Source organism: Apodemus sylvaticus, chromosome 10, assembly GCF_947179515.1.
Source record: "Apodemus sylvaticus chromosome 10, mApoSyl1.1, whole genome shotgun sequence".
Classification (NCBI taxonomy): Eukaryota; Metazoa; Chordata; class Mammalia; order Rodentia; family Muridae; genus Apodemus; species Apodemus sylvaticus.
In genome coordinates this window covers 108,919,150-108,942,370 of record NC_067481.1, presented here as the reverse complement: position 1 = coordinate 108,942,370, position 23,221 = coordinate 108,919,150, and the positions used below count along the sequence as shown (strand labels likewise).

Here is a 23,221-nt window from a genome sequence, read left to right as displayed (position 1 = left end):
GAATAGATTCGGCTACGGCTCCTTCCTGCAGCATAGCCCGCCTCACATGGTCGCTGATTGGTGGAGTCTCGTGATCGGCTCGCCAAATCACCGGAGCGCAGACACAGACGTCGGCAGGCAGAGCATGGGAAGAGCCTATTGGTTGGAGACCGCGTCGCGTCACGCGTACGCACTGGAGAGGCGTGGCACCAGCGGCCGTTGAAAAATGGCGACTGTTACTGAACTGAAAGCTGGTGAGTGCATTGAGGGGATGCTCGCCTGCAGGAAGCGTCGGGCCTTCCGTATATGATAGGGATGGGACGGAAGGAGAGCGCGCGGGACACCGGCTCGACTTTTTCCGGGGTCATTCTAGGGTGGCAGGGGCAGCCAGGGACGACCTTTGCGCATGCGCTATGTTAGAGCTAGACTTGGAGCTGGAGGAAGGGACTGGTATCTGTTGTCCCCTGGGGACCTTTGGGCATCTCTCAGAACCTTGCTGAGCCGACAGCGCCCAAAGGCCTGCGTTCCGAGCTGACCATGACGACACCTCAGCCACGATTGGGTGACAGACACACATCTCGATGATTTGTGCGGCTAGCTCATCCAGACGACAACGTGTGGATAGGGCCCCCTTGTCCTTTGAGAGAAACCTGAGACAGAGTTGTCCATCCTTAAGGACAACTGATGGCTCTTCAGGATTTTTCGGAAGAGTTTTTCTAAAATAGTTGGTTGTGTGCAGGGTGCATGCAGGTTCCATCACCAGGACTACAAAAACAAGTAGCCATCAATAACACGTGCATACTGTTAACTCTGAATAGTGATTAGAGTTACAGTTTGAGTTGTAATTGGAGTTAAGGTTCAGTATGTGATTTTAACAGACACTTCCCAACTCATCCAACAAGTACTTGATTCTGTGTAACAATGCTATGCCCATTTCATACATGAGGTGCTGAGAGGTGGAATATTTCCTCCAAGATAATTTAGATAGAAATAGACTCATGTGGAAATCCCATAAGCTGCAGCAGTGCACCAGGTCTTAATCATGCCATTCTGTTTCCCGTAGAATAAAACCAGTTCTGAGTTTCAAAGAATTCAGAGACTAAGTCAATGGTAATGGAAATCTGGAGAGAACCAAGTAGAATAGTTTGAAGACTAAGATTTAGTAACTGTTGACTGCATATGTATTGGGGACACTGTACTGGTGAGCATTCCTAAAGCAGACATACCTCAGTCCCAGGAGGGATGTGACATGAGTCAGTGAGCTGGTCTGGGGGTGGGAGTACATGTATATATAGTACATGTATATTGTATAAACTTTTCATAGGATTCTATGGAAAGTAAGTTGGGTTAAGACCAATTCCTAAAGACGTTTTTTATAATAATAGCATTGTAAGCATAAGACTACAAGTAGTAAACTGATAAAGAGTGCAGGGATTATCCCTTCAAATTTAGGGGGACCTTCTTATATATGTTTTTCTGCATTCTCTGATTCTTGATATGCTTTTATTCCAAGAGAAAAGTAATTAAGACTTGTTACCTGATCAATGATCTTACATTTTATGTGCTTTTTTAAAATTTGTTTTGTTTATTTTTTACTTTTTTTTTTATTGAGTCTGATCTTCATCTACATTTCAAATGCTAAAACCTTCCCCGGTTTCCCCCTTCCCAGAAAACCCACAGCCCCTCCTCCCACCCCTTTGCCTCCAAGTATACGCCCCTCCACCCAACCCACTCCCACCTCTCCCCCCACCCCATTTCCCTTTGTTGGGGCCTCAATTGAGGCTTCACAGGACCAAGGACCTTTCCTCCCACTGATGCCGGACAAGACATTCCTCTGCCACACTTTTGGCTGGAGCCATGTGTACCCCTTGGTTGATGGTTTAGTCCCTGGGAGTCCTGGGGCGTCTGGGTGGCCGGCATCATTGTTCTTCCCCTGGGACTGTAAACCCCTTCAGCTCCTCCAATCCGCCCTCCAACTTCTCCATTGGGGACCATTTTATGGGCTTTTAATGGTTTAAAAAAAAAAAAAAACACTTCTATTTCACCTAGATCTTTCTCTGAGAGGTAGAGTTCATTACATTGGAGAAGGCAACTGAGGCATAGGAATCTGCTACCAAGTATGAAGAACATGCTACATTTCCCAAATCCAGCGTCATTACTTTTCATTTTCTGCTAAGTTTGAGGTTGTACTGAGTGTACTTCAGAATAATTGGGACAGGATGCTTGCCAATAGAAAAGAATCTCTCCCTTAATTTCCAAAGATGGAACTAGAGAACAGGGGCTATGTTACGATCCTACAGAAGGTAAAGCCTTCCTTTTATGGACTGTTACAAAGTATGAATCGTTGACAGCTGGTATACGTATAGAAAGGTTGAAGGGATGCTTTAGAAATAAAGGAGAAGAAAAATGAAAAGTCTAAGAGTGTATATCCTCAATCACGTGGCCAAGGATTATTGTTATTTACCAAAGATTAGAAACTTTGTTATATGTACCTAAATATATCTGAACTGCTTTATGAGTTTTAATTATTGGGACATATTAATGCCTTTGCTATTGGCAGAACCAAATGCACTGTTAAACTACATTTTTCATCAATAATGTAAGGTACTGCATTATAAATATGTTACATTTAGTGAGTTCTTACTGTATTCTAGGCATTATGCTGATTTTCTGAAATTGCTGTTTAGCCAAAAAGACTATTTGAAAAAAGGAAGGTTCCATATTACTGTTACAGGATGGTGACAGCTCAACCCAAGCCCATCTTCTATACTAAGTCTGTATACTTAAAGTCAATTATCTCAACTTCTGATGTTTGTCACAGTGTACCCTTTCAAGACTTAAGGTCACATATGACATACATACTCCTGACTCTGTAAGTTAGCAGTGGTATAGTCCCTTATTAGAGTCTCATTACATCTCTCTTTTTTTAAGATTTACTTTTGTGTTTGTCTCTTTCTTTCTGTCTCTTCCTCTCAACGCACGCGTGTACACGTACATGTGTACAAGAGGAGGCCAGAAAAGAGCCCAGAGTTCCCCTGGAGTTACAAATGGTTGTGAGCTGCCCATGTAGGTGCCCAGAAGCAAACTGAGGTGCTCCGCAAGAACAGTATGCATTCCTTACTTAGTCATCTCTTCAGCCCCTGTGTTACATTTCTAACCAGGCTGGACATTTCAAAATCCTACTGTTGGGCTAGGGATGTAGCTTGCCTGTCATGCATAGGGCCCTGGGTTCAATCCCCAGCAACACAGGCATTGCGAGTGGTAGTGAATACCTGTTATCCCATCACAGCCTACTTGTGAGATAGAAGCAGGAGGATCAGAAGTTCAGGGTCATGTTCAGCCTACATAAGAAGTGTAAAGTTAGCTTGGGATACAGCCTAGGTATGAGGCCCAAGCTGCTCTGACTTCCCAGCTTCCCAAGTACTGGGATTACAGGAATGTGCTACCATCCATCTAGGCAGCACTTAGGAGGTAGAGGTAGGTGGATCTCTATGAACTTGAGGCCAGCTTAGTATACATAGTAAGTTACAGGACAGCCATAGAGCTACATAGACTCTGTCGAAAAAACAAAACAAAACCAAAAAAAAAAAAAAAAACAACAAAAAAAAACTATGCATCTCAAAAGTTGTTCTGCATTAATAGTAATAATGATACATTCCCTCTTTTGTGGAGGGCAGGAGGTTTTCTGTAATCATCCTGGATTAAAGTACTGTCTGAATCCACGTGGGAGATTAGGATGTGAGCTAACTGCAATTGTGTTCATCCATTCTCCCGTCACACTGAAGTCCCTAACTAAAGATACAGCACTGATAAACTTGAATTTGCACAACTATGTTGATTGGAGATTACTGGTGTCATTGCTCAGCTTGACTCTGAATCAAGAGCTATCTTTGTGTCATTCTCCTTTTAAACAGTATTCTTTAGCACATACCTGAAATATCAACACACCATAACAGAAGCATTTATATTTTATATTTATTTAACAGTTTTAAAGGACACCTTGGAAAGAAGGGGAGTGTTAGGACATTTGAAAGCAAGGATCCGTGCCGAAGTTTTCAATGCCCTGGATGATGATCGTGAACCCCGACCATCCTTGTCTCATGAGAACCTTCTAATTAATGAATTAATTAGGGAGTATTTGGAATTCAATAAATATAAATACACAGCCTCTGTCCTCATAGCAGGTAAGTGGTTATTCATCACTGGAGAAAAGATCTTTTTATTTTTTTCTAATTCTTAGAAAGCATTTAGCCTGAATATGTAGTTTCATTACTGTGTCATGCAGGTGACTGAACACTTAGTATCCCATGGGCTCTTGTCATAGCATGAACAAGTTCTGTGAGCTCTATGCTGTTGGTGAAAGAACTAGGGCCTTCTACTGTAAGTTCTCTGTAGTGGTGGGAGTGCTTTGGCCCAAGAGCCCTCTGGATTCACGAATGAAAGACACCCCGCCCCCCCCCGCCCCCCCCCCCCCCCACACACTAGCTCAATGGCTGGGCACTTCTAAACCTTCCCAGGGCTAGCACACACTCCCCTCTGGTATTCCTGAGTTAACATCTTTTAAAAATCTATATTTCGTCTCTGCTACTCTGTTAATCTCTGGGGAGCCCGCCCCATAGGGCCCACATCCCTTTCCACCTACATTGCTGGATGGATTTTCTCTTTCAGCTCTTAAATCTGATCCCTCTCCCTCAGAGGTGTGGTGATTCCCCAGTCCTGGTGATTCTCCCCACCCACCTCGCCCCTCTCAGTCTCTTGCTGGAGCAATCTGAAAGTCCCGCCCCATCTCCCCACCCAGCCAGTGGCTGTACAGCAGTTCTTTATTATGGTCGAAGCCAGCTGAGGGCAGGGACCCCTCAGTCTTTTTGGAAGCTGAAATAAAAAGTTCTGCATGTGATATTAAGCATACATTTTCATAAAGAATAATTATTCTGCCATGTTAAAGGATCTCTAAAGATAATATCACTCTCTGTTTCCCTCATTTTCTTTTTATAGCTGATGGAACATGACTGAGTTTCTGTTCATCAGATTTGCCTTTTTCCGAATGCCACATATATGGAATCCTAAAGAAGTTGCCTTTTGATACTTGCCTCACTTTACCTAATAAAATGCACTAGAGGGTGGGGCAGTAGCGCATGCTTTTAATTCCAGCACTTGGGAGTCAGAGGCAGACGGATCTCCAAGGCCAGTCTGGTCTACATAGTGAGTTCCTGGACAGCCAGAGCTACACAGAGAAACCCTGTCTTGCAAAACCAAACAAAATAAGCACTGGAGGTTCAGACATGTTGACTTTCTACATGTGGATAGGGTGTGGCTGTGTGCTTTATCAGTTCTCAGAGGCATTTTGTTGTTTATTCTTTCTGATAGCCATTGATCAGAGCCTCAAAAACATTTACAGGAAAGTTTTTTGTGAATCTCATTTTATTTTGTCATATTGTCTGGGAAGTGAATGCTTCCCTTCATGTAATAACCTACCACTGCTTTCAGCTGGCTCTAGCATTTCACATTCTCACCAGGAAGATGGTGGCTCAAATGTGGAAAGCTTGGGAAAAAAGGTCAGAAGAATCACTGCAAGTTGAAGGTCTGTCTAGGACACATACTGAATTTGAAGCAAGTCTGGGCTACAGTGAGACTCAGTCTAGAAATATAATAATTAATTTTAATCTTAGAATTACTATCCATGATTGATTGATTGATTGATTGAGACAAGGCTTCTTTGTGTAGCTGTGATTGTCCTGGAACTTGCTCTGTAGACCAGGCTAGCCTCGAACTCATAGAGATCCATATGTCTCTGCTTCCCAAGTGCTGGAATTAAAGTCGTGATCATGAATCACTATGGCACAACTAAAAGAATTTCTTTTTAATTATGAGTGCTCTATTTGCATTTACACTTGCATTCCAGAAGAGAGCATTAGATCTCTCTATAGATGGTCATGAGCCACCATGTGGTTGCTGGGAATTGAACTTGGGACCTCTGGATGAGCAGCCTCTTAACCTCTAAGTCATCTCACTAACCCTAAATGGATATATTTTTAAAATGAGTTATTTAGTATTACCATGTGTTTATAACCTATAGGTGTCTCAGAAAACATACTGAAGTTCATCATTGTAGTGTTAGATGCAGAAACCATATTTCCAATCACAAATTAGGGATATAAAAACTAAGTATGTATTAAGCTGTAATTAAACTCCACATTTAATTGTTTGGGTATATATTGACATCATAAACTCATGTGTATGTTAGATCCATCATGAATGTGTTGTCAGCATTCTTCCAAAATCTGAGAAATGTGTCTACCTGAGGTATGGTTATTATCAAAATTAAATTTGACTTTTAGATAAATAGACTCAGTGTTTTCCTGAATTTTTCCCTCCAGAATCTGGTCAACCTGTAGTTCCATTGGACAGACAGTTTCTCATCCGTGAACTAAATGCCTTTGAAGAATCAAAGGATAACTCAATGTAAGAAGTTTTTAAAAAGAGGTTTGCACATGTTGTAATCAGATCCTAATGGCATACATAGTGCTGCTATGATTTACTTTAATCCAACAGGAACTTATTTAAGTTTATTGTATGTTACACATTGTGTGATATCCAAGAAGTGTAGTCCAAATATCTGAGGGCTCTGCTGCAGCTCTGGCTTCGGAGGACTGAACACTTAGCCAACCACCTGCTTCCCTGCCTCCCTCCCTTTCTTTTCCTCCTTCCTCCTTTCTTCCTTTGGGGGCTTTCCCTCCAATCAGTTTTTTCAATGGTGGTAATTGAAGCAGGGCCTTGAGTATGTGCACCAAGGCCTTTGTCCTGAGCAGTGCCCTGGCTCAGCCCTCTACTTCTTTCTTTTTTAAACCTTTTTTTTTTCTTTTCTTTGTTGTTGTTGTTGTTGTTGTTTGGTTTTTTTTTTTGTTTTGTTTTGTTTTTTTGGGGGTTTGGTTTTTTTCGAGACAGGGTTTCTCTGTATAGCCTATCACTCACTGGAGCTCACTTTGTAGACCAGGCTGGCCTCAAACTCAGAAATCCACCTGCCTCTGCCTCTCAGAGTGCTGGGATCAAAGGTGTGCACCACCACTGCCCAGCTCCTTTTTTTCGTTTTTAAAATTTTTTTTAATAGTCCCAGCTGTCTTGGAACTCTAGCTCTGTTCTAGCTCAGTTTCAAACTCACAGATGTCCATTTGCTTCTACCCAGAGTTCTGGGATTAAAGACATACACCACTAACAACTGGCCTTTTAAACTTAACAACATTTTTTTGTTTATGTGTATAGGTGTTTTGTCTACATGCATGTCTGCGCCCCACATACATACCTGATTCCCTCAGAGGCCTTGGAGCTGGAGTTACAGGTGATTGTGAGCCACCACATGGGTGCTGGGCGTTGAAGCTGGTCCTCCAGAAGACCAGCTAGTGCTCTTAACTGCTCTGCGACAACCCTCCAGCCCACGTCTTTCTAAGAATGACTCTTCTTGGCCTCTTGATCGGGTTTTCCTTCTTTCTAAAGCTTTGTTGTTTCTTCCTCCTTTAACTCTTCCTCTCACTCCTTTCTTCACTTCAATGTAAGAACAAACTCAGATCTCATTTCTAAACAGAGGCCACCTCGGCTTTACAGCTTGTTATCACCAGACCTGTTGTGTCTGCCCTGCTTTCATGTTACCACCCCTTCTCCTCTGCTGTCTGCATCTTAGAGTGCTCCTCCTCCTCCTCTACACTAATCATTTCTTAGTTCCTTCCCTGTGTTTAATGCCTCTTACATTTTTCCCGAGTCCCTAACTGGCTAATTAATTAATTAGCTTAGACCTAGTGCCAGAGTGCACAGCTCAGAGCAACCTTTCCTTGCTGAAAACTTCTTCGAAGACTTATGTTTTCCTTCTAAAAGTTCATTGAATTTTCTCATTTGTTATTGTGGTATAATTAGGTTTTAATATAAACTGTTTTTTATTTATGCCATTTAACTAAATCTCCTTCAGTGTTGTCCTGTCCCTAGCATCAAGTATGTGTCTCGAGTTTGTAGCGTGTTATAATACTGACTTCTGTTTTCCACGTGGTTTCCTGTCCCATGCTTCGTGTGCTTCTTCACTGTTCCCCAGTCTTACTTAGTCTTGCTTTCTTCACTGACTCTTTAAATTTAAATGGGAACTCCACAGGTTCTGTCTTCTGTTTTCATTTCCTTTCACACACCACCGCAGTACTCTTGAGTCTCTAGGGAGCTCTGTATGGGGCAGATGTGCTCAGACCACTTTCCTGGTTGGCCCATGTGTCTGCGGCATCTCAAATGCAGTGTGTTCACAACACCAGGGTACTCTTTTTGCCGACTCACAACGTTCCTCACAGGCTTTTCTGTGGCTGCTCAGGCTTTAAAGGCAGTTCTTCACCAGCTGTTGATTCTGCTTCTGGTTATCTCTCCAGTTTTAGTGCCCTGTGCCATGCTATTCACACTATTTAGGAGCCACCTGGCTAGTTTTTCTCTAGTTACTCCCTTTTCAAATTCATTTTATCCTGCCCTCTGTCTTTCTAAGGTAGCTACTGTATTGTTTAAAAACATTCAATAAATGTCCATGGTGTACATGAGCAGTCAAATCCTTAGTATTGAGCCAGGCTCCAGTGGCTCGACCCTCCTCTTAGTGGCACACAGTTGCAGCTTCAGGGCTCTTTGCCTTCGCACCAAATGTTCCCTCTCCTGGAAGCCTGAGATCACTCTTCTTCAGCTTCCCTGGGTTCACCTTTTATCTTCTTAGCCATGTTTAGATGTTCCCACAGGAGTTGGGAGGGAGAAAGCCATCCACAGGCTCTTAGCTATGAACAGTTTGTGCTTGCTGCATTGAATTTCAGCTACCAAGAAAACTGACTATCTGCATAAAATCCAGGTGACCTGGAGAAGAAAAGAAAGCATTTCATAGTTCTATAGCTTCATAGTTTCTTCTATTTGTCTTTGTGCTGATATGACAAGACTTCAGCAGATTTTAACAGCAAGCTAAGCAGGCAGACTACAAAGGAACATAATGGCGGTTATGCTGCATTTTAAATAAATATAATGATTCAAATAAGGGCTGAGTGCAGCAGTCGACTGTTATTGTAGCACTGTATATTTATCTGCTTCTTATTGCAGTTTGTCGTTGATTTGCATTGGGCATCCAGATATTGTCTAGCTCTGTGCTGGGCAGCTGAGGAGCTCTTTCTGAAAAAGCTTTGAAGCACTAGGTGTGACAGAGTACAGTGAGCTGACTGCCTACACTTACTTTGCCTGTGTATTAACATAGCGCTTGACTTATGAATTAACATGCATTCCCTTTAGATAGGGAACAATGGCCTGGGTGAGGAGAAATCACTTTTGAGGGGTCATAATAAAAGTATTGGTGTTTTGCTGCAAAAAGATTTAGGAGTTATAGAAAAGTGTGATATTGTCCCCAGCTGCTGCCCACTGATGCCTCTCACTTCCCAGAGGTAACGCAGTGAGCATTTTCTCCTTGCATTATTCAGACACAAGCACATAAAGCACAGCTGTGTGTTTGTCTTCCACATATGAGGGATTGTATTTTATTTATATATATATATATATATATATATATATATATATATATATATATATATATATATATATATATATATAAATCTTTTTCAAACCCTTTAGTTCCTATTATTGGGGGGGTTATCTACAGAATGAGAGGGTGTCTGTTGAAGGCGCCTCTGCTTCCTTCCCATGCAGGCCACATCTTCCTCTTTCAATTACATTCTTGTGTTATGGATTTTCAGCATTTTACTATTTTGCCAAAACTTATCTGCCACTTGCTACAATGTGAGGCACTGCTGTAGACACTGGAGATGTGGCAGCACAGTTTTCTGTAGTGTCCCCAAAGAATGACTGCGAGGGCATAGTCTATGAGATGCTCACAAACAGCCATGTGTTTGGTCATTTATGATGTGTATAAACAGAGCATGAACACCAAGAAATCCTGCCACAGAAAGAACCTTTGACATCTGACTTGGGGTATCCATATTTATTTAGTAAAAAATCTTTAAGGAGGCTGTTATCACCCTTTTACAGAGCTAGTGGCCATGGGTATAATAATGAGTACATTTGAGTGCTAAGCAAAACAGTGGGTAATGGTTTAAACACTTGGACAGTTTTTGAAATGTGTGGAAATTCTAAGAGAAGCTGTCTTAGTGTTCTATTGCTATAAACAGACACCGTGACCACAGCAACTCTTATAAAGGAATACATGTAATTGGAGCTTGCTTACAGTTTCAGAGGTTTAGTGCATTCTCTTTTTGGTGGCAAGCATGACACTGCACAGGCAAGCATAGTGCTGGAAAAGTAGCTGAGAGATCTCCATCTGGAACTGTAGGCAGGAGGGAAACAGAGGACACTGAGACTAGCTTGAACTTTTAAAACCCTAAAGCCTAATCCCAGTGACATTTTTCTTTCAACAAGGCCACACCAAGGCTATGCCTCTTAAATCCCTCTTAAGTAGCACCACTCCTCTATTGACTCAAATATTTGAACCCCAGGGGGCCATTTTTATTCAGACTACCACAGTAGCTAAGCAGGTATTGGGTCATTCAAGTAGAAGTTAGTTTGCATTTGACAGGTGTAGGGAGCAAATAGCTGTTAGATTTTGTTTCTTAGCCCTTGGGTAGCTGCAGATGAACAAATTAAAAAGGGAAACTGGTGACCAGCTTTATTTCCAGAAAGGGAGGGGGCTTCTTGTAGCCCTTAAGAATGTGTGTGTGTTGGGGAAGGGGTGGGGTAGGCACTGGAGATCAAACTTGGGGCTTTGCACATGCTAGGTGAGTGCTTATCCACTGAGCAGCAACCCCCCCCCCTCTCTCTCTAAATATATATATACATATATATATATATATATGTATATATATATAAACATGGTCTTTTAAAACTTGTTTTTAGAAATAAACTTTTCTGTCTATTAAGTTGTATGTTGAATGTGCTAATTTTGTATCATCTAAAGCAGTTTAAGATATCTGACATGTAGATTTTTCTAAGTCTGAAGTAGATTCTATTTCTATCCTGGGTCAGAAGTAAAACTTTTAGCAATCTCAGACAAGCTGACTGGAAGGAGCAGAGCATGGAGTCTGTTCCTGAGAGTTGTCTAATACATCTCACTGAGAGCCTGGAGTGCTTCCCTTGTTCTGGAGGAGCTGCTGTAACATACATGTGCTCCTGTCCCACACATTACTCCAGAACTCATTGTGTGTGTGGAGTATGGGGAACTGGGTTCACCTGAGTATAGCTCCAGATATCTTTTGAGGTTTCAGGCTTCTGGAGATTCAACTGAAGCCATGAGATCTGCTTCAGACTTCCTCAGCTCCTCATGTATGTGCCTCTGTGTGGGACTGCTTGAATGTCCGCAGGCTGTGCCTCCCTCAGAGTGATCCAAGAAAGCAAGCAATTGCCCCTTGCCATCTTGTCCCGTTGGTAGAAGTGAGTGAGGCTCAATCAATGTTAAAACTATTCTTGATAGGAGTGTCATACTTTGAACCATTCTGTCAGCTGGGCAGGAGATAGATATCTCAGTAAATAATGTGCATTTACTTGTATTTTCAGGGGTGAGATTAGAAGTGAAGAGAGAACACTTCCGTGCAGTCAGTAGAGCAGCCTTCAGTGTCAAGGGACCAACAGGACTTTGGGTGACATAGTTTAAGAAAGGGCATATAGGTGTTTACTCCTGAAAAGCTCTAGCACATTACTGAATTCTGGTTTTCTCAGTTCATAAATTGATGGTAATATAGTGATGGATAAGAGGAAACTACCCAGATCTCCTGTTAATTCATATGCCATTTACTATGTGCAAAGTACATAGCTTGAGACTTGACATTGTCAACAGCATACCAAACATGTGACTTAGGGATTGTTTACACACCCTTTAAGAAGAGAAACATCGGTGAACTTTAGGAAACAGATCTTCAAAGTGTGAAGCTGGCTGTCAGTAAAGCAAGACCTGGAGGCAGACCACGGGGTTTGGAGCATAACCTCTACAGGACAGTGCATGCATAACCAGTTTTAGGTTCTAGACGGGCCTTGGAGTTGACAAGCAGAGTTCCAGTGGGTTAATTGGACTTTAGGGTTTAAAAAAATCTCACTTAAGTTAATTGGTAGTTTTAAATTGAGTGAACATTTGCCACTTAGATAATCTTTTTTTTTTTTCTTTTTCAATCTATTGAGTTAGATGGCCATTTCTGTGTCAGAGTTTACCTTTAAAGTGATTGTCTTACGTTTTTCCTACTTATGGGAAGTAAATTGATTTTGGTTTTGCCTTCTTCCTGAAATAGTCCTCTGTTATATGGAATTTTAGCCCATTTCTTGCGTGGTCCTCCAGATGGAGTCCAGAGTGTGCTTCTGACAGAGTCAACACTGCACCCTGCAAACAAGCATCTCAACTGGAAGTCCAGCAGAAGACCGGATGGTAGGAGCTTCCACTACTTAGCTTTTCACTTCATTGAGTTTGTTCTCCGGAGCTTGTCTAGTTCATCATTCGCCTGTACTACTTAACCTCCAGAAGCCAGTGCTTTGGGGAAAGTAAATCTTGACTGGGCAAAGTGCTTTAAAGCAAAGTCTTGAAAGAAACCTGATTTTTCACATCAGTATGGTCTTTGGAACAGCCTGGCTCAGCACATTGTATAGTTTTCTTTGAAATCAAGAAGTTGCCCTACTCCAACCCACACCCCCATCTTTCCCAGACTGAAAAATACAAGATTACTACTGTACAGAGAAGTCATGTCTGTTCTCATGACATTTTCAGGACAGGTTCTGTGGTAGACCACAGTTACCTACAGATAACATTTTTTTCCCCAAATGCTTTTGAGACGGGCTCTCCCTGATTCAGGCATGCCGGCAACCTTCTCTCCTCAGCCTCTTGACTACCAGGGTTAGATGTGCGGCAGCCGTGCCCGCTCAGAAGGCTCACCTTTAAACGAGATTTCAGAGCAAAGCCTTGTAATCCAGGTAGTGAAGGCTGAGGCCAGCCTGGGCTACATACATAGATCGTCTCCAAAGTAAGGCAGAGCTGAAGTAAGTAAATAAATAAGCGGAAACGATAGAGTGAGATAAGTTTGTGGTTGATTTGGTGGCAGGCCCTGAGTTTGCTCGTGTGAGCTGGGCGTCTCCCGGTGTAGCAGAGGTGGTGCTCTTTCTCAGAAGGGTGTTTACAAGTGGGGTTCAGGGAGCTGATATGGGATTTGAAGTAAATTTTTAAGAAATGCCGAGGATGCAAATTGTTCTGTGTACTTTTTCTAAGCTGCTACAACCAATGCTGTCCCTTTTGAGTGACTTGCTGCTTCTTAAGTTGTGAAAAGAACACACTTGTGAGTCAGGATAAGCCCTCAAGACATTTATGGCTTAACTAGTTTTATTCTCTGTTTGTTGGGATGCTGAGCTGACTGTGTTGGACTAACTTTCTACTAACTTTGACTAACTTTCTAGAGAGCCAAGTCTGGGAGGATAGAGGCTCAGGGCAGGTCAAAGTTTAGCACAAGGCCATTGTTCAGATGCACCAGAGCATGAGTGTAGGAGCTTTCCAAGTTCATGACAGAAATCACTAAGGCTCTGACACTAGTGTAGAATACTAACCCACTAACCAAGCTAATGCCTCTGAAAGTCTCAAGTAATGTACAGTTGCCTTTAACCTTCTCTGTCCTGCCCATCTTGACCCTTTATACCCCGTTTCTTCCATGGAAGATGCTCATGGTGGCCTAATTATGTGTGTTCAAGGATCCAGATGTATATTACTTTGCCATCTGCTTATGGGTCAGTGGGTCTGGGACTCTATAGTGTGGTATTGCTACAGCTGCTTTTACTGATGAACTAAGGCTAAGGCTTTAGTTTTATAATTGTATAAGGCTGTATTTGTGTCTGTATATAACAATATCTCTCCTATGGTAGTACCTAAAGCAGAATTGCTGGTTCACAGACAGCATGGCATATTTAGGTATATAATTCATATTATTTAATTCCCTAGAAAGGCTTTACTAATTTGCACACTTAAGAATGCATGGGGGCTGCAGAGATGGCTCAGCAGTTAGAGCACTGACTGTTCTTCAGAAGGTCCTGAGTTCAAGTCCCAGCAACCACACGGTGGCTCACAACCATCTGTAATGAGATCTGAGGCCCTCTTCTGGTGTGTCTGAAGACAGCTACAGTGTGCTTACATGTAATAAATAAATCTTTGGGCTGAGCAAGCAGGGACTGAGTGGGCAAGGTTAACTGGAGCAAGTGGGGCTGACAGAGCGAGGCCAACCGGAAGGAACAAGCAGAGGTCCTAAACTCAATCCCCAGCAACCACATGAAGGCTCACAACCATCTGTACAGCTACATTGTACTCATATACATAAGATAAATAAATCTTTGAAGAAAATAGAAGAAAGAAGAATGCATGGCAGTCCTCAGTTCCTGTCCCTGGTGGATGGTGATGACCCATTAACACTCATTAACATAGCAACCACAAGACTCTAATTTAGAATTATGAAGAAAAATAATGTTTTAGGATTTCACTTTTGTAATGTGTTAGAATCTCTTTAATGTTAGTGTTAATGGCAGTAGAACGTTGAAAATGAGAAAATTGGTCATAAACCAGGGTCAGTTCTTCTAAGGTGAAAGTTATAAATAGCTCTGATAACCTTTCACTGTAGGGAGGGAAGAGGCAGGCAAGCTGGGAAGAGTGTCACCCCTAGATGCTCAGTGCTACAAGCAGTGTGAGGCCAGCCAGTAAAGTGGGCTTGGGCACTTCCTCTGTAGAAAGCTCCAGAGAAGGCTCATGAATGAGGGTGGCAGCAGAGCTATAGGGACAGTGATTTTGCAACTATTTTCTCTTTTTTTTTGTTTTTGTTTTGTTTTATTTTTTTGAGACAGAGGTTTTCTATATAGTCCTGGCTAGCCTGGAACTAGCTCTGTAGACCAGGCTAGCCTCAAACTGAGAGATTCACCTGGCTCTGCCTCCCAAGTGTTGGGATTAAAGACTTGGATCACTATGCCTGGCTTACAAGTTATTTTCTTGATCATCAAATTTTTTTCTTGACACACAGTGACCTCTGTAATGCCTTGAGAAGAGTTATAAGTCATCATCTGTAGCACGGTTGTTCTCTGAGTCCACGTACTACAGAAGCCGCACGACTCCCACTTGACGGCTCATCTAGCTTTAGTGGAAGGTGTAAGATGCTGGAAAGGATTGCATAGGCAACCGTCTTTAGCAAGATAGCCTGTCACTTAGTCATGCACTGAATGACTGTGATCTTTGAGGCTGGGGTGAATTCATTCTAAGTAAAAGTTAAGGCTATTATGATTAATATGCTTTAAAGTGCAAAGATATTTGGGCCAATAAGGTGGCCCAGTGGGTGGAGGCACTTGCTGCCAAACCTAGCCACCCAACAGCCTCAGGACCCTCACAACAGAAGAGAGGAACCAACTTCTAAAAGTTGTCCTTTGATTTCTGTGTGCACCTCCTGTGGCCTGTGACACACAGAAAAATACATTTAGTTTTAAAAGCTCTTTATTTTAAATTTTATGTTTGTACTATTTTTAGATACAGGGTCTTATGTATCCTAGGCTGGCCTCACTGGTGGCAATCCTCTTGCCTCTATTTCTTTAGCTGGGATTATAGGCATATGACTCAGGCATTTTTTTTTTAATAAAGTTTTATATTTGTTTTGTGTGGTGGTAGTGGAGGGTGGTATTTACCTGCAGTGTATGTCTGTGTACCACGTGCGTGCCTGGTGTCTAAGAAAGCCAGAAGATGGCATCAGATTTCCAGAAACTAGACTTACAGACCATTGTGAGCTGTCATGTGTGCGGTGGGAACTGAACATGAGTTCTCAAACAGCAAGTGCTGTGAACCACTGCACTATCCCTCCAGCATGGCGCATGCACTTGCAGCCCCAGCGTTGGTGGAGCAGAGACAGGCGGATCTCAGTGTGGATCAGGGTGCCATTTATTCTTCTACCTCAGCCTCCCACGTGATGGGATTCAAGGTGTATCGTCCCATGCTCAGTTCATCTTTGGATTTTATTTTATTTAGTTATCATTTTTATTATACTTACATGTATTTATGCATGCATGGACCATAGTGCATATGTGGAGGTAAAGGACAACTTGTAGGAGTCAGTTCTGTCCTTACATGTAAGTTTTAGAGATCAAAGTTGGGGTCAGACTTTGTGGCAAACATCTTTACTCCCTGAGCCATCTTGCAGACTTTAAAAATACTTTCCACCATTTCCTGGGTAATGTTACAGTTTTGATAGAAAGATACAAACTACCCCCTTTTTTGTGTGTGTTCCACAGGAGGGCTCAGGTAACAAGCAATCACAGTGGCATTGCTGGCCTGTTGCTCCTACAATGCTGAGTGCACATGTGTTCTTTCTCCTGAGTTCATCCTTTATATCTGTGATAGTGGATCACAGGGCTTCCCTCTGCACTTCACTCAGAAAAAAAGAAAATCAAGCTGAGTATGTGCTGGAACCTGTGACATCAGCACTCAAGCTGAGGCAGAAGGGCCAGCCTGGGCTAAATAGTGAGACCCTGTTGCTCCAAATAAAGAAACACTTGAATTATTACAGTTTGTCTCTAATATAAATACTTATGATTTCCTTAATGATGTTTAAGACATGAGGAGAATTCACAGAGCGGAGCCAACAAGATAGTTCAGCAGGTTCGCTGCCAAGCCTAATGACCTGAATTCAATCCCTGGGACACACATGGAAGCAGGAAAGAACTGACTTCCTCAAGTTGTCCTCCGACTTCTACGTGTGTCAATACACTTTATAAGAATACTCATAAAATACTAACCTAATGCCCTATAGTGTATACAGGTGTGCTTGTTTGTCTGCCTGTTTTGATTTGCAGTGAATATTAACACCTGTATATTTTCTCTAGATGACCACGTGAGGAAGGACACAGGGCTAAGAAGCACGACGGAAGAGCTTCATGCTGCTGCACCAGCAGTCAGTAGATGATGCATACCCCGGGCTCTTCTCCTCAGCTGCGTGTGGAGTGACTAACTTATTATTCTCAATGCCATCAATTAGACTACCACTGTTTGTAAATGTTTGAGCATCTACAAACATTCAGCCACTCACGGTTTACTGCATCTGTGGAATGCTGATCTGACATCTAGCTTGTTGGATGCCACTGGGGGGAAATTTATTGTTTTCAGGATGTATTTTTAAAGTTCTCATTTGTGAAATCTGAAAGGGCTTTTTAGTACTTTACATAGTTTTTTTGGTTTTGGTTTTTTTTTTAAGGCCAGCTCTAAGGGCTGGTAAAGCACTTTCCTCCTAAGTGTCAGGTCCTGGGTTCAGTCCTAGCACTGAAGAAAGAAAACACAAGAACAGGCCTATGTGCTCATTAAACTTTTTTCAGCTAGAATTATATGGACCTATGGGAAAAGTCATTCATGTTTTGAAAAAAATATTTAAAGGAGCATTAAAACCATAAACTTTGATTTAAAAAAAAAACCAAACTGAATTACTGCCTGCCCTGGTTAGTTTTATGTCAACTTGATACAAGCTAGAGTCATTTGGGAAGAGGGACTCTGAATTGAGAAAACCCTTCCATCAGATTGGCTTATGGGCAAACCTGTAGTACTTTTTTCTTCATTAATGATTGATGTGGGAGGGTCCAGCCCATTGTGGGTGGTGTCACCCCGGGCAGGTGGTCCTGGGTTCAGTAAGAAAGACTGAGCAAGCCGTGGGGAGCAAGTCAATAAGCAGCACTCCTCTGTGGCCTCTGCATCAGCTTCTGCCCTGATTTCTCTCAGTGATGAACTGTGATGTTGAACTGTAAGCTGAAATAAACCCTCTTCTTCCCAAGTTGCTTATGGTCATGGTCTTTATAGCATCAATGAGAACCCTAAGACACTCTAAGACATTGTCTAATGTTGATCTTTAAACTAGATAACAATACTCTTTCCCCAAGAACAGTTTAGCTTCTACTAGGGGATTTAATGAAAAGGTGAAGGGGGAAATAATTATTTTAACTTTGCTTTAAGTAAAACAAAGAGTTTATTATATAAAGAATGTAAAACTAAAAGTCTGTGCTGGGATCTCAGCATTGGGAACAGGTGCGCAGGTTTTAAGGACTCGGGGTGCTCATCACAGCCTGGGTTCAAGAATGCATTGTTCTCAGCTTCTAGCCACCAGTGCCTAAAGCTGCACACATCCCCATTTCCATTTGTAAATCTGCTCTGACTGGAGTTTAAATTCCATTTTGTTCTCTGTTCATATATAAATATCAGCTTCTCCCAGAGGGGTTGGTTAATGTTCAGAAGTGTCAGCTGCGGATGCTATGCTACCTTAGGAATTGCAGTTATGTAGGGCCAGATGAAGGGAAAGCACTGGTGTTTACAATTTTGGATAGGGATGTGAAATCAAAGTGGAATCTACACAGAATTGTCAAATGTGGCCTTATGTATTCCTGAGTCTCGATTCTATCTGTGCCTAGGCAATGTTTTACTCTCAGTGAACATTTAATGCAACTCAGCTCAGCTCTATGTAGATTGTCATGTCTATCTTGTCCAGAGAGGGGACAACTGGAGCTGGAGCACTGGGAAGGTGGGGTCAACAAAGGCAGCACTGGTACGTGTGTGCACTTGATAGCCACCGTTCTCCTAGGCCTCCACAACCTGGGGACTAGGCATATTTGAAGAGCTTCTTTGAAATGGGAAAACCATCAATTTTTAAAATGTATTACCATTTTTGCTTTTTTAATTATCTAAAGAAAGAAGCATGTTGTACTCTTAAAAGCTGAGGAAGAGCCAGGTCACAGTGAGTATGCCTGTAATCCAGTCAAGTACCTGGGAGGCTCAGACAGGAGGATTGGTAGTTCTAAGCTAACCCTGACTGTGTAGCCAGACCCTGTGTCCAAAGAAGAAGATCAAGGTGCTGGAGAGATGGCTCAGTATCTAACACTTTTGCTCTCTTCTGACCTCTCTGAGCATCTGCTCTCACATGCTCCTATGCATGCACATAATTAAACATGAAAGAAACTCTAAGGATCTCTTCATAAAGAGTTGAGACAGTAGCTGTCTCTTCATGTAGGATTTATGAACACTGTCAGCTGATTTACTTCATGTGGCTTCTTAAAAAGGTTTGTAACCTAGAACATTTGGTTTCAAGACAAGTTGTCACTGTATAGACCAGAGGGCCTAAAACTGTTAGATCTCTGCCTCTGTCTTCCAGACTGCTGTAATTATGCACCATGCCTGGCTAAGCTGAAAAAACTCCCAAGAAAGGACAAAACAGGCCCAGAAAACCCATTAGACTATCCTCACAAACAGTATTGATATCTCACTGTGTGTTTCTTGAGTTAGAGCAAGTTACCTTCTCAAAATACAAGAGAAGTTTATGGGGAAACTTGAATTCACACAAAACAGGATGGAAATAGAACCAGATGGCTGTAGGAGACTTGATTATTCAAAACTTGGTCAGAAAAAAAAATGCCTATCAAGCCTAGGGCTGGCTTCTGAAGATCATAAGTTTAAGACTAGTGTATATGTTTGTGTAGAATAAACAGATAGCTTTATTATTATGTGCAAGAACACGTTTGTATATGATTTGCATGCCTGGCTGATTATGTAAACCTGATTGTTCCTTTAGCAAAAAGCCAAGTGTCTGGAGGATTGATGGTTAAGAATGTGCCTTTAAAGGCATCTGGGACACTGCTTCCCAGACACTTAGCATTCAGTATTTGTGGCAACCACCATATGAGGACTGTGGTCTGGCTATAATACTTCAAATAAAAGTGAGACCAAACTTCCTGGAGGTGACTCAGTCAGGGAAAGTGCTTTCCATGCCAGCATGATCAGATCCCCAGATGTCCGAGCACCTAAGAAACTGGGCACAGCCGTAGGTTCCCATTATCACAGAGCTGGGAAGGTGGCAACGGGATGACCCCTGGAGAAAGTTGGCCGATCGGTCTAGCCATTTTAGTGAGCTCTGGGTTCAGTGAGGGACCCTGGTCTCCAAAAGTAAAATTCTGGTGTAGTCACATATACTTTTGTCTCAGTACTCTGGAAGTGAACACAGCAGATTTTGGAGTTTGAGGCCAGCCTGGTCTACACAGCAAATTGCAGGCCTGCCATGGCTTTGTAGCGAGCGATGTGTTGTCTCAAAAAGGAAGAAACAAAATAAGTCATGTTCTTCCACAAGCACACACAGTCTGTCTTATGTGAGAACTTTCAGTTGCCTGACTAGCAGAGGTGGGGAGCACTGAGTGCCCCCCTCTCTCCTCCTACAGACCCTGTCTTCTCCCATTGTCTGAACCTGAGAGCTGCAGTTGTTACAGAAGAGCCTGCTGTCACCTGACAAAGCGTGGTGGTGGGAGTTCACAATGGCAGTACCTGACACTTCTGCCCACCTTTCCCAGGACACAATGTGGCTTAGTTATCTGTATACCTATTTAAAAAAAAATGGCCTGGCCACCTCCAGGTGCCTGCAGCCGAGCCGGAGGCATGATGATCAGTTTTAAAGGTCTGGGCCACTTGGTAAGATCATGTCTTAAAGTGGCTATAAATGCCCATGTACAGAACTGCATGGAGAGAAGTTCATCTCCTTTGGGTGAATTTCCCAATAGAGTGTCTTAGTTACTTTTCTATTGCTATGGCAAAGTATTATTACTAAGGTATTACTAACTTATATAAGAAAGGATGTACTGGGCTTACTGTTCCAGAGGACTAGAATCTATGACCGTCCTGGTAGCAATATGGTAGCAGACAGGCAGACATGGTAATGGAGCTGTAGCCAGGAGCTTACATACTGACCCACAGACATGAGACAGAGAGTACTATTTGGGAACAGCATAAGCTCTAGAAACCTGAAAGCCCAACCCAATGACATACCTCCTCCAAAGACCACAGCTCCAACAAGGCTATAGCTCCTAAACGTCTACCAAGTGGGGACCAAACGTTGAAACATGAGCCTATGGGGGCGTTCTCATTCAAACCACCACACAGAATATGTTTAGGTTCCTAAAAATACTAAAGCTCTTGATCATTTCCTATGAAAGTCTTTCCAATAGAGATATCATCTATAGTTACAGGAAAACCAGAATTGGACATAAATGAAGAGGAAACAGCACAGGAAGTGCAATCTCCTACCTTCAGACTCAGTGGTGACCAGTGCGCCTGCTTGGAACAGTTCCCACTGATCTATGCTTGTGAGGAAAGACGGTTTTTCATGATGAGTTAGATCTTACAACACATGGACCTGGGCTGAGAGTGTGTCTGAGAGTGTGTGTGTGTGTGTGTGTGTGTGTGTGTGTGTGTGCACACGCGCGCGCGCGTACAGTTTTGAGGCCAGGGGAGAATGCTGGGTGTCCTTCACTGTGCTTTATTCCCTCGAGACACAGTCACTGAACTTGTTGAAGCTAGGCTGGTAGCCAGCAAGCCCCAGCGAGTCTCCTGTCTCCATCTCACACAGCACAGTTGTTAAAGGTGTGTGTGGCCATGCTCTACTTTTTACATGGGTGTTGGGGACTTCAACTTGGGTCCTCATATTTGTGCAGTGAGCACTCTAACCCACCAAGCCATGTCCTCAGGCCAGCTGATATATTTTTAAATAATTAAGTCTTTAGCACATGCAGGAGTCAGTCATGCTTAGATACAATCTTTGATTTTCCTAAACCTAGAGGGCATCACCCAAAGAAGCATTTTATAAAGTGACTTTTCTCTTCTTTAAAATAAGTGACCTTTTCAACCACGAGAAAAATAGAAGCCTCTACCCCGTTCTAGGGTCCTTCGGAAGACTTCAGATATCCGAACTTCTCACAGTGGACAGATATTTACTGAGTGACTGTTAAGTGAACATACTGTCCCTGTACTGTTGAAGCATGCCAGGAGGGCATGGATAGTTTATACAAGGCTGACACTGTCATTAACAACCCAGCAAGGTGGAGAAGGCAGAGAGCCTTCCCTAAGACAATGGCACATAAGGACATGAGTAACCCCAGAGGGTCTTGGCTAGTGCTTAGCAGAGCTCAGATCAGACTTTTGGGCCTCAGTGGTAGAGTGCTTGCCTAGACTGGGGGAACCACAGTTGATCTGGGGAGCTGGCTCAGTAGTTAGATGAAGAATTCCAACACTGGGAAGGCAGAGGAGGATCCCTGGGCTCGCTGCCTGGCTTTCCAGTCCAGCAGAATCAGCAAGCTCCAGGTTCAGTGAGAGATACTCACAAAATAAAATGGAGGGCACCTAATGAACACATCCAGTGCTGACCCCCACGCTCAAGAACATGTGCACACACATAGATAGACACACCATAACCACCACCCAGGTTGTGAATGGACCCAGGTTGGAATCTCAGCTCCTCTGTTAACCTTGCTCCATTGGCCAGATGATTTACTCGTTTCAAACCTGGATCCTCAGCAGTAGAGGAACCTACTCCATGGCATAATTCTAGGCATTAGATGTAAAGAAAGCTGTAAAGTGTCCCCTTTCTTGGCTGAGGTGATGCAAGAATGAGGGCCTGAATTCCATCTCTAGCACTCATATGAAGACACCCGACTTAGGTGCTTAGGTGAGGTCAGCAAGCCTCACCTAAGCATCCAAGCCTGGCTATGAGACACTGTCTCAAAAAACAAAGTAAAAACAACAGAATCAATGTCAGATATGCACACATCGAATCCCGGCATGTGTAAGGCATGTTTGCTGCCAGCCTGGTTTACACAGAGTTCTAGGCTACACAGTGAGACCCTCCCTGTGGTAGATGGCTCCTGAGAACTGACAGCTGCTATTGACGGATGTGCATGTCTACCACAGTTTTCAACTTTTTAAAAAATGTTAACAATTACTAATTGATTGGGGAGTGGGGTGCCCCACTACTGCACATGAAAGAGAATGATGTGTTCCAGTCAGTCATGTGGGTCCTAAGGACTCAAGGCAGTCTTGGACAGCAAGTGCTTTACCCAGTTTTATTGGTCCAGTCTCTCCTTATAATGAAATTAGTTTTGTTTCAAAATTGATACGATTTTTTAAAAAATCATCTGTGCTCCTTGGAATTGATTTCACTGAGGTCTGCTGCGGGAGTGTCCGCCCTTCCTTCCTGACACTGGGATGGCAGCTCTGGGCTGGTTCCAGCCTGGGGTAGGTGCAGGTAGGTCCTGGACTTCCCTCTCCCATTCCTCTTGGGCTTAATGCTGAGCCGGTTTCCATTCCTTTTACGTGCAGCTGCGAAGAGGCTTTGGGGAAGCAGCCTCGTCCATCACGCAGAGGGCTCCTCCCCCACCTCTACAGCCAGGCAGCCAAGCTGCGTCCTTG

General features: G+C 42.9%; 1 protein-coding gene across 6 annotated transcripts; it reads left to right on the top strand.

Moving 5' to 3' along the window:
- The first annotated feature begins 133 nt into the window (after positions 1 to 133).
- On the top strand, positions 134 to 17,780 carry Cep20 (centrosomal protein 20). 6 transcript variants are annotated; one of them, XM_052196061.1, is made up of 5 exons: positions 134 to 233; positions 3,966 to 4,163; positions 6,357 to 6,441; positions 12,302 to 12,388; positions 16,846 to 17,780. In XM_052196061.1, coding segments are annotated over exons 1-5 (399 nt in total). In that variant the 5' UTR covers positions 134 to 205; the 3' UTR covers positions 16,847 to 17,780. The 6 variants fall into 6 exon arrangements, with proteins under 6 accessions (XP_052052021.1, XP_052052019.1, XP_052052018.1 ...); XM_052196059.1 differs by having other exon boundaries at positions 12,278 to 12,388; XM_052196058.1 differs by having other exon boundaries at positions 12,255 to 12,388.
- Positions 17,781 to 23,221: the final 5,441 nt, after the last annotated feature.

Bases quoted from the DNA above. Each gene is read 5' to 3' on its own strand.
- Cep20 (XM_052196058.1), top strand. From the start codon at position 206: ATGGCGACTGTTACTGAACTGAAAGCTG. The intron at 234-3,965 runs GTGAGTGCATTG...TTTATTTAACAG, and splicing joins TGTTACTGAACTGAAAGCTG to TTTTAAAGGACACCTTGGAA. The intron at 6,442-12,254 runs GTAAGAAGTTTT...TTCCTGAAATAG, and splicing joins GAATCAAAGGATAACTCAAT to TCCTCTGTTATATGGAATTT.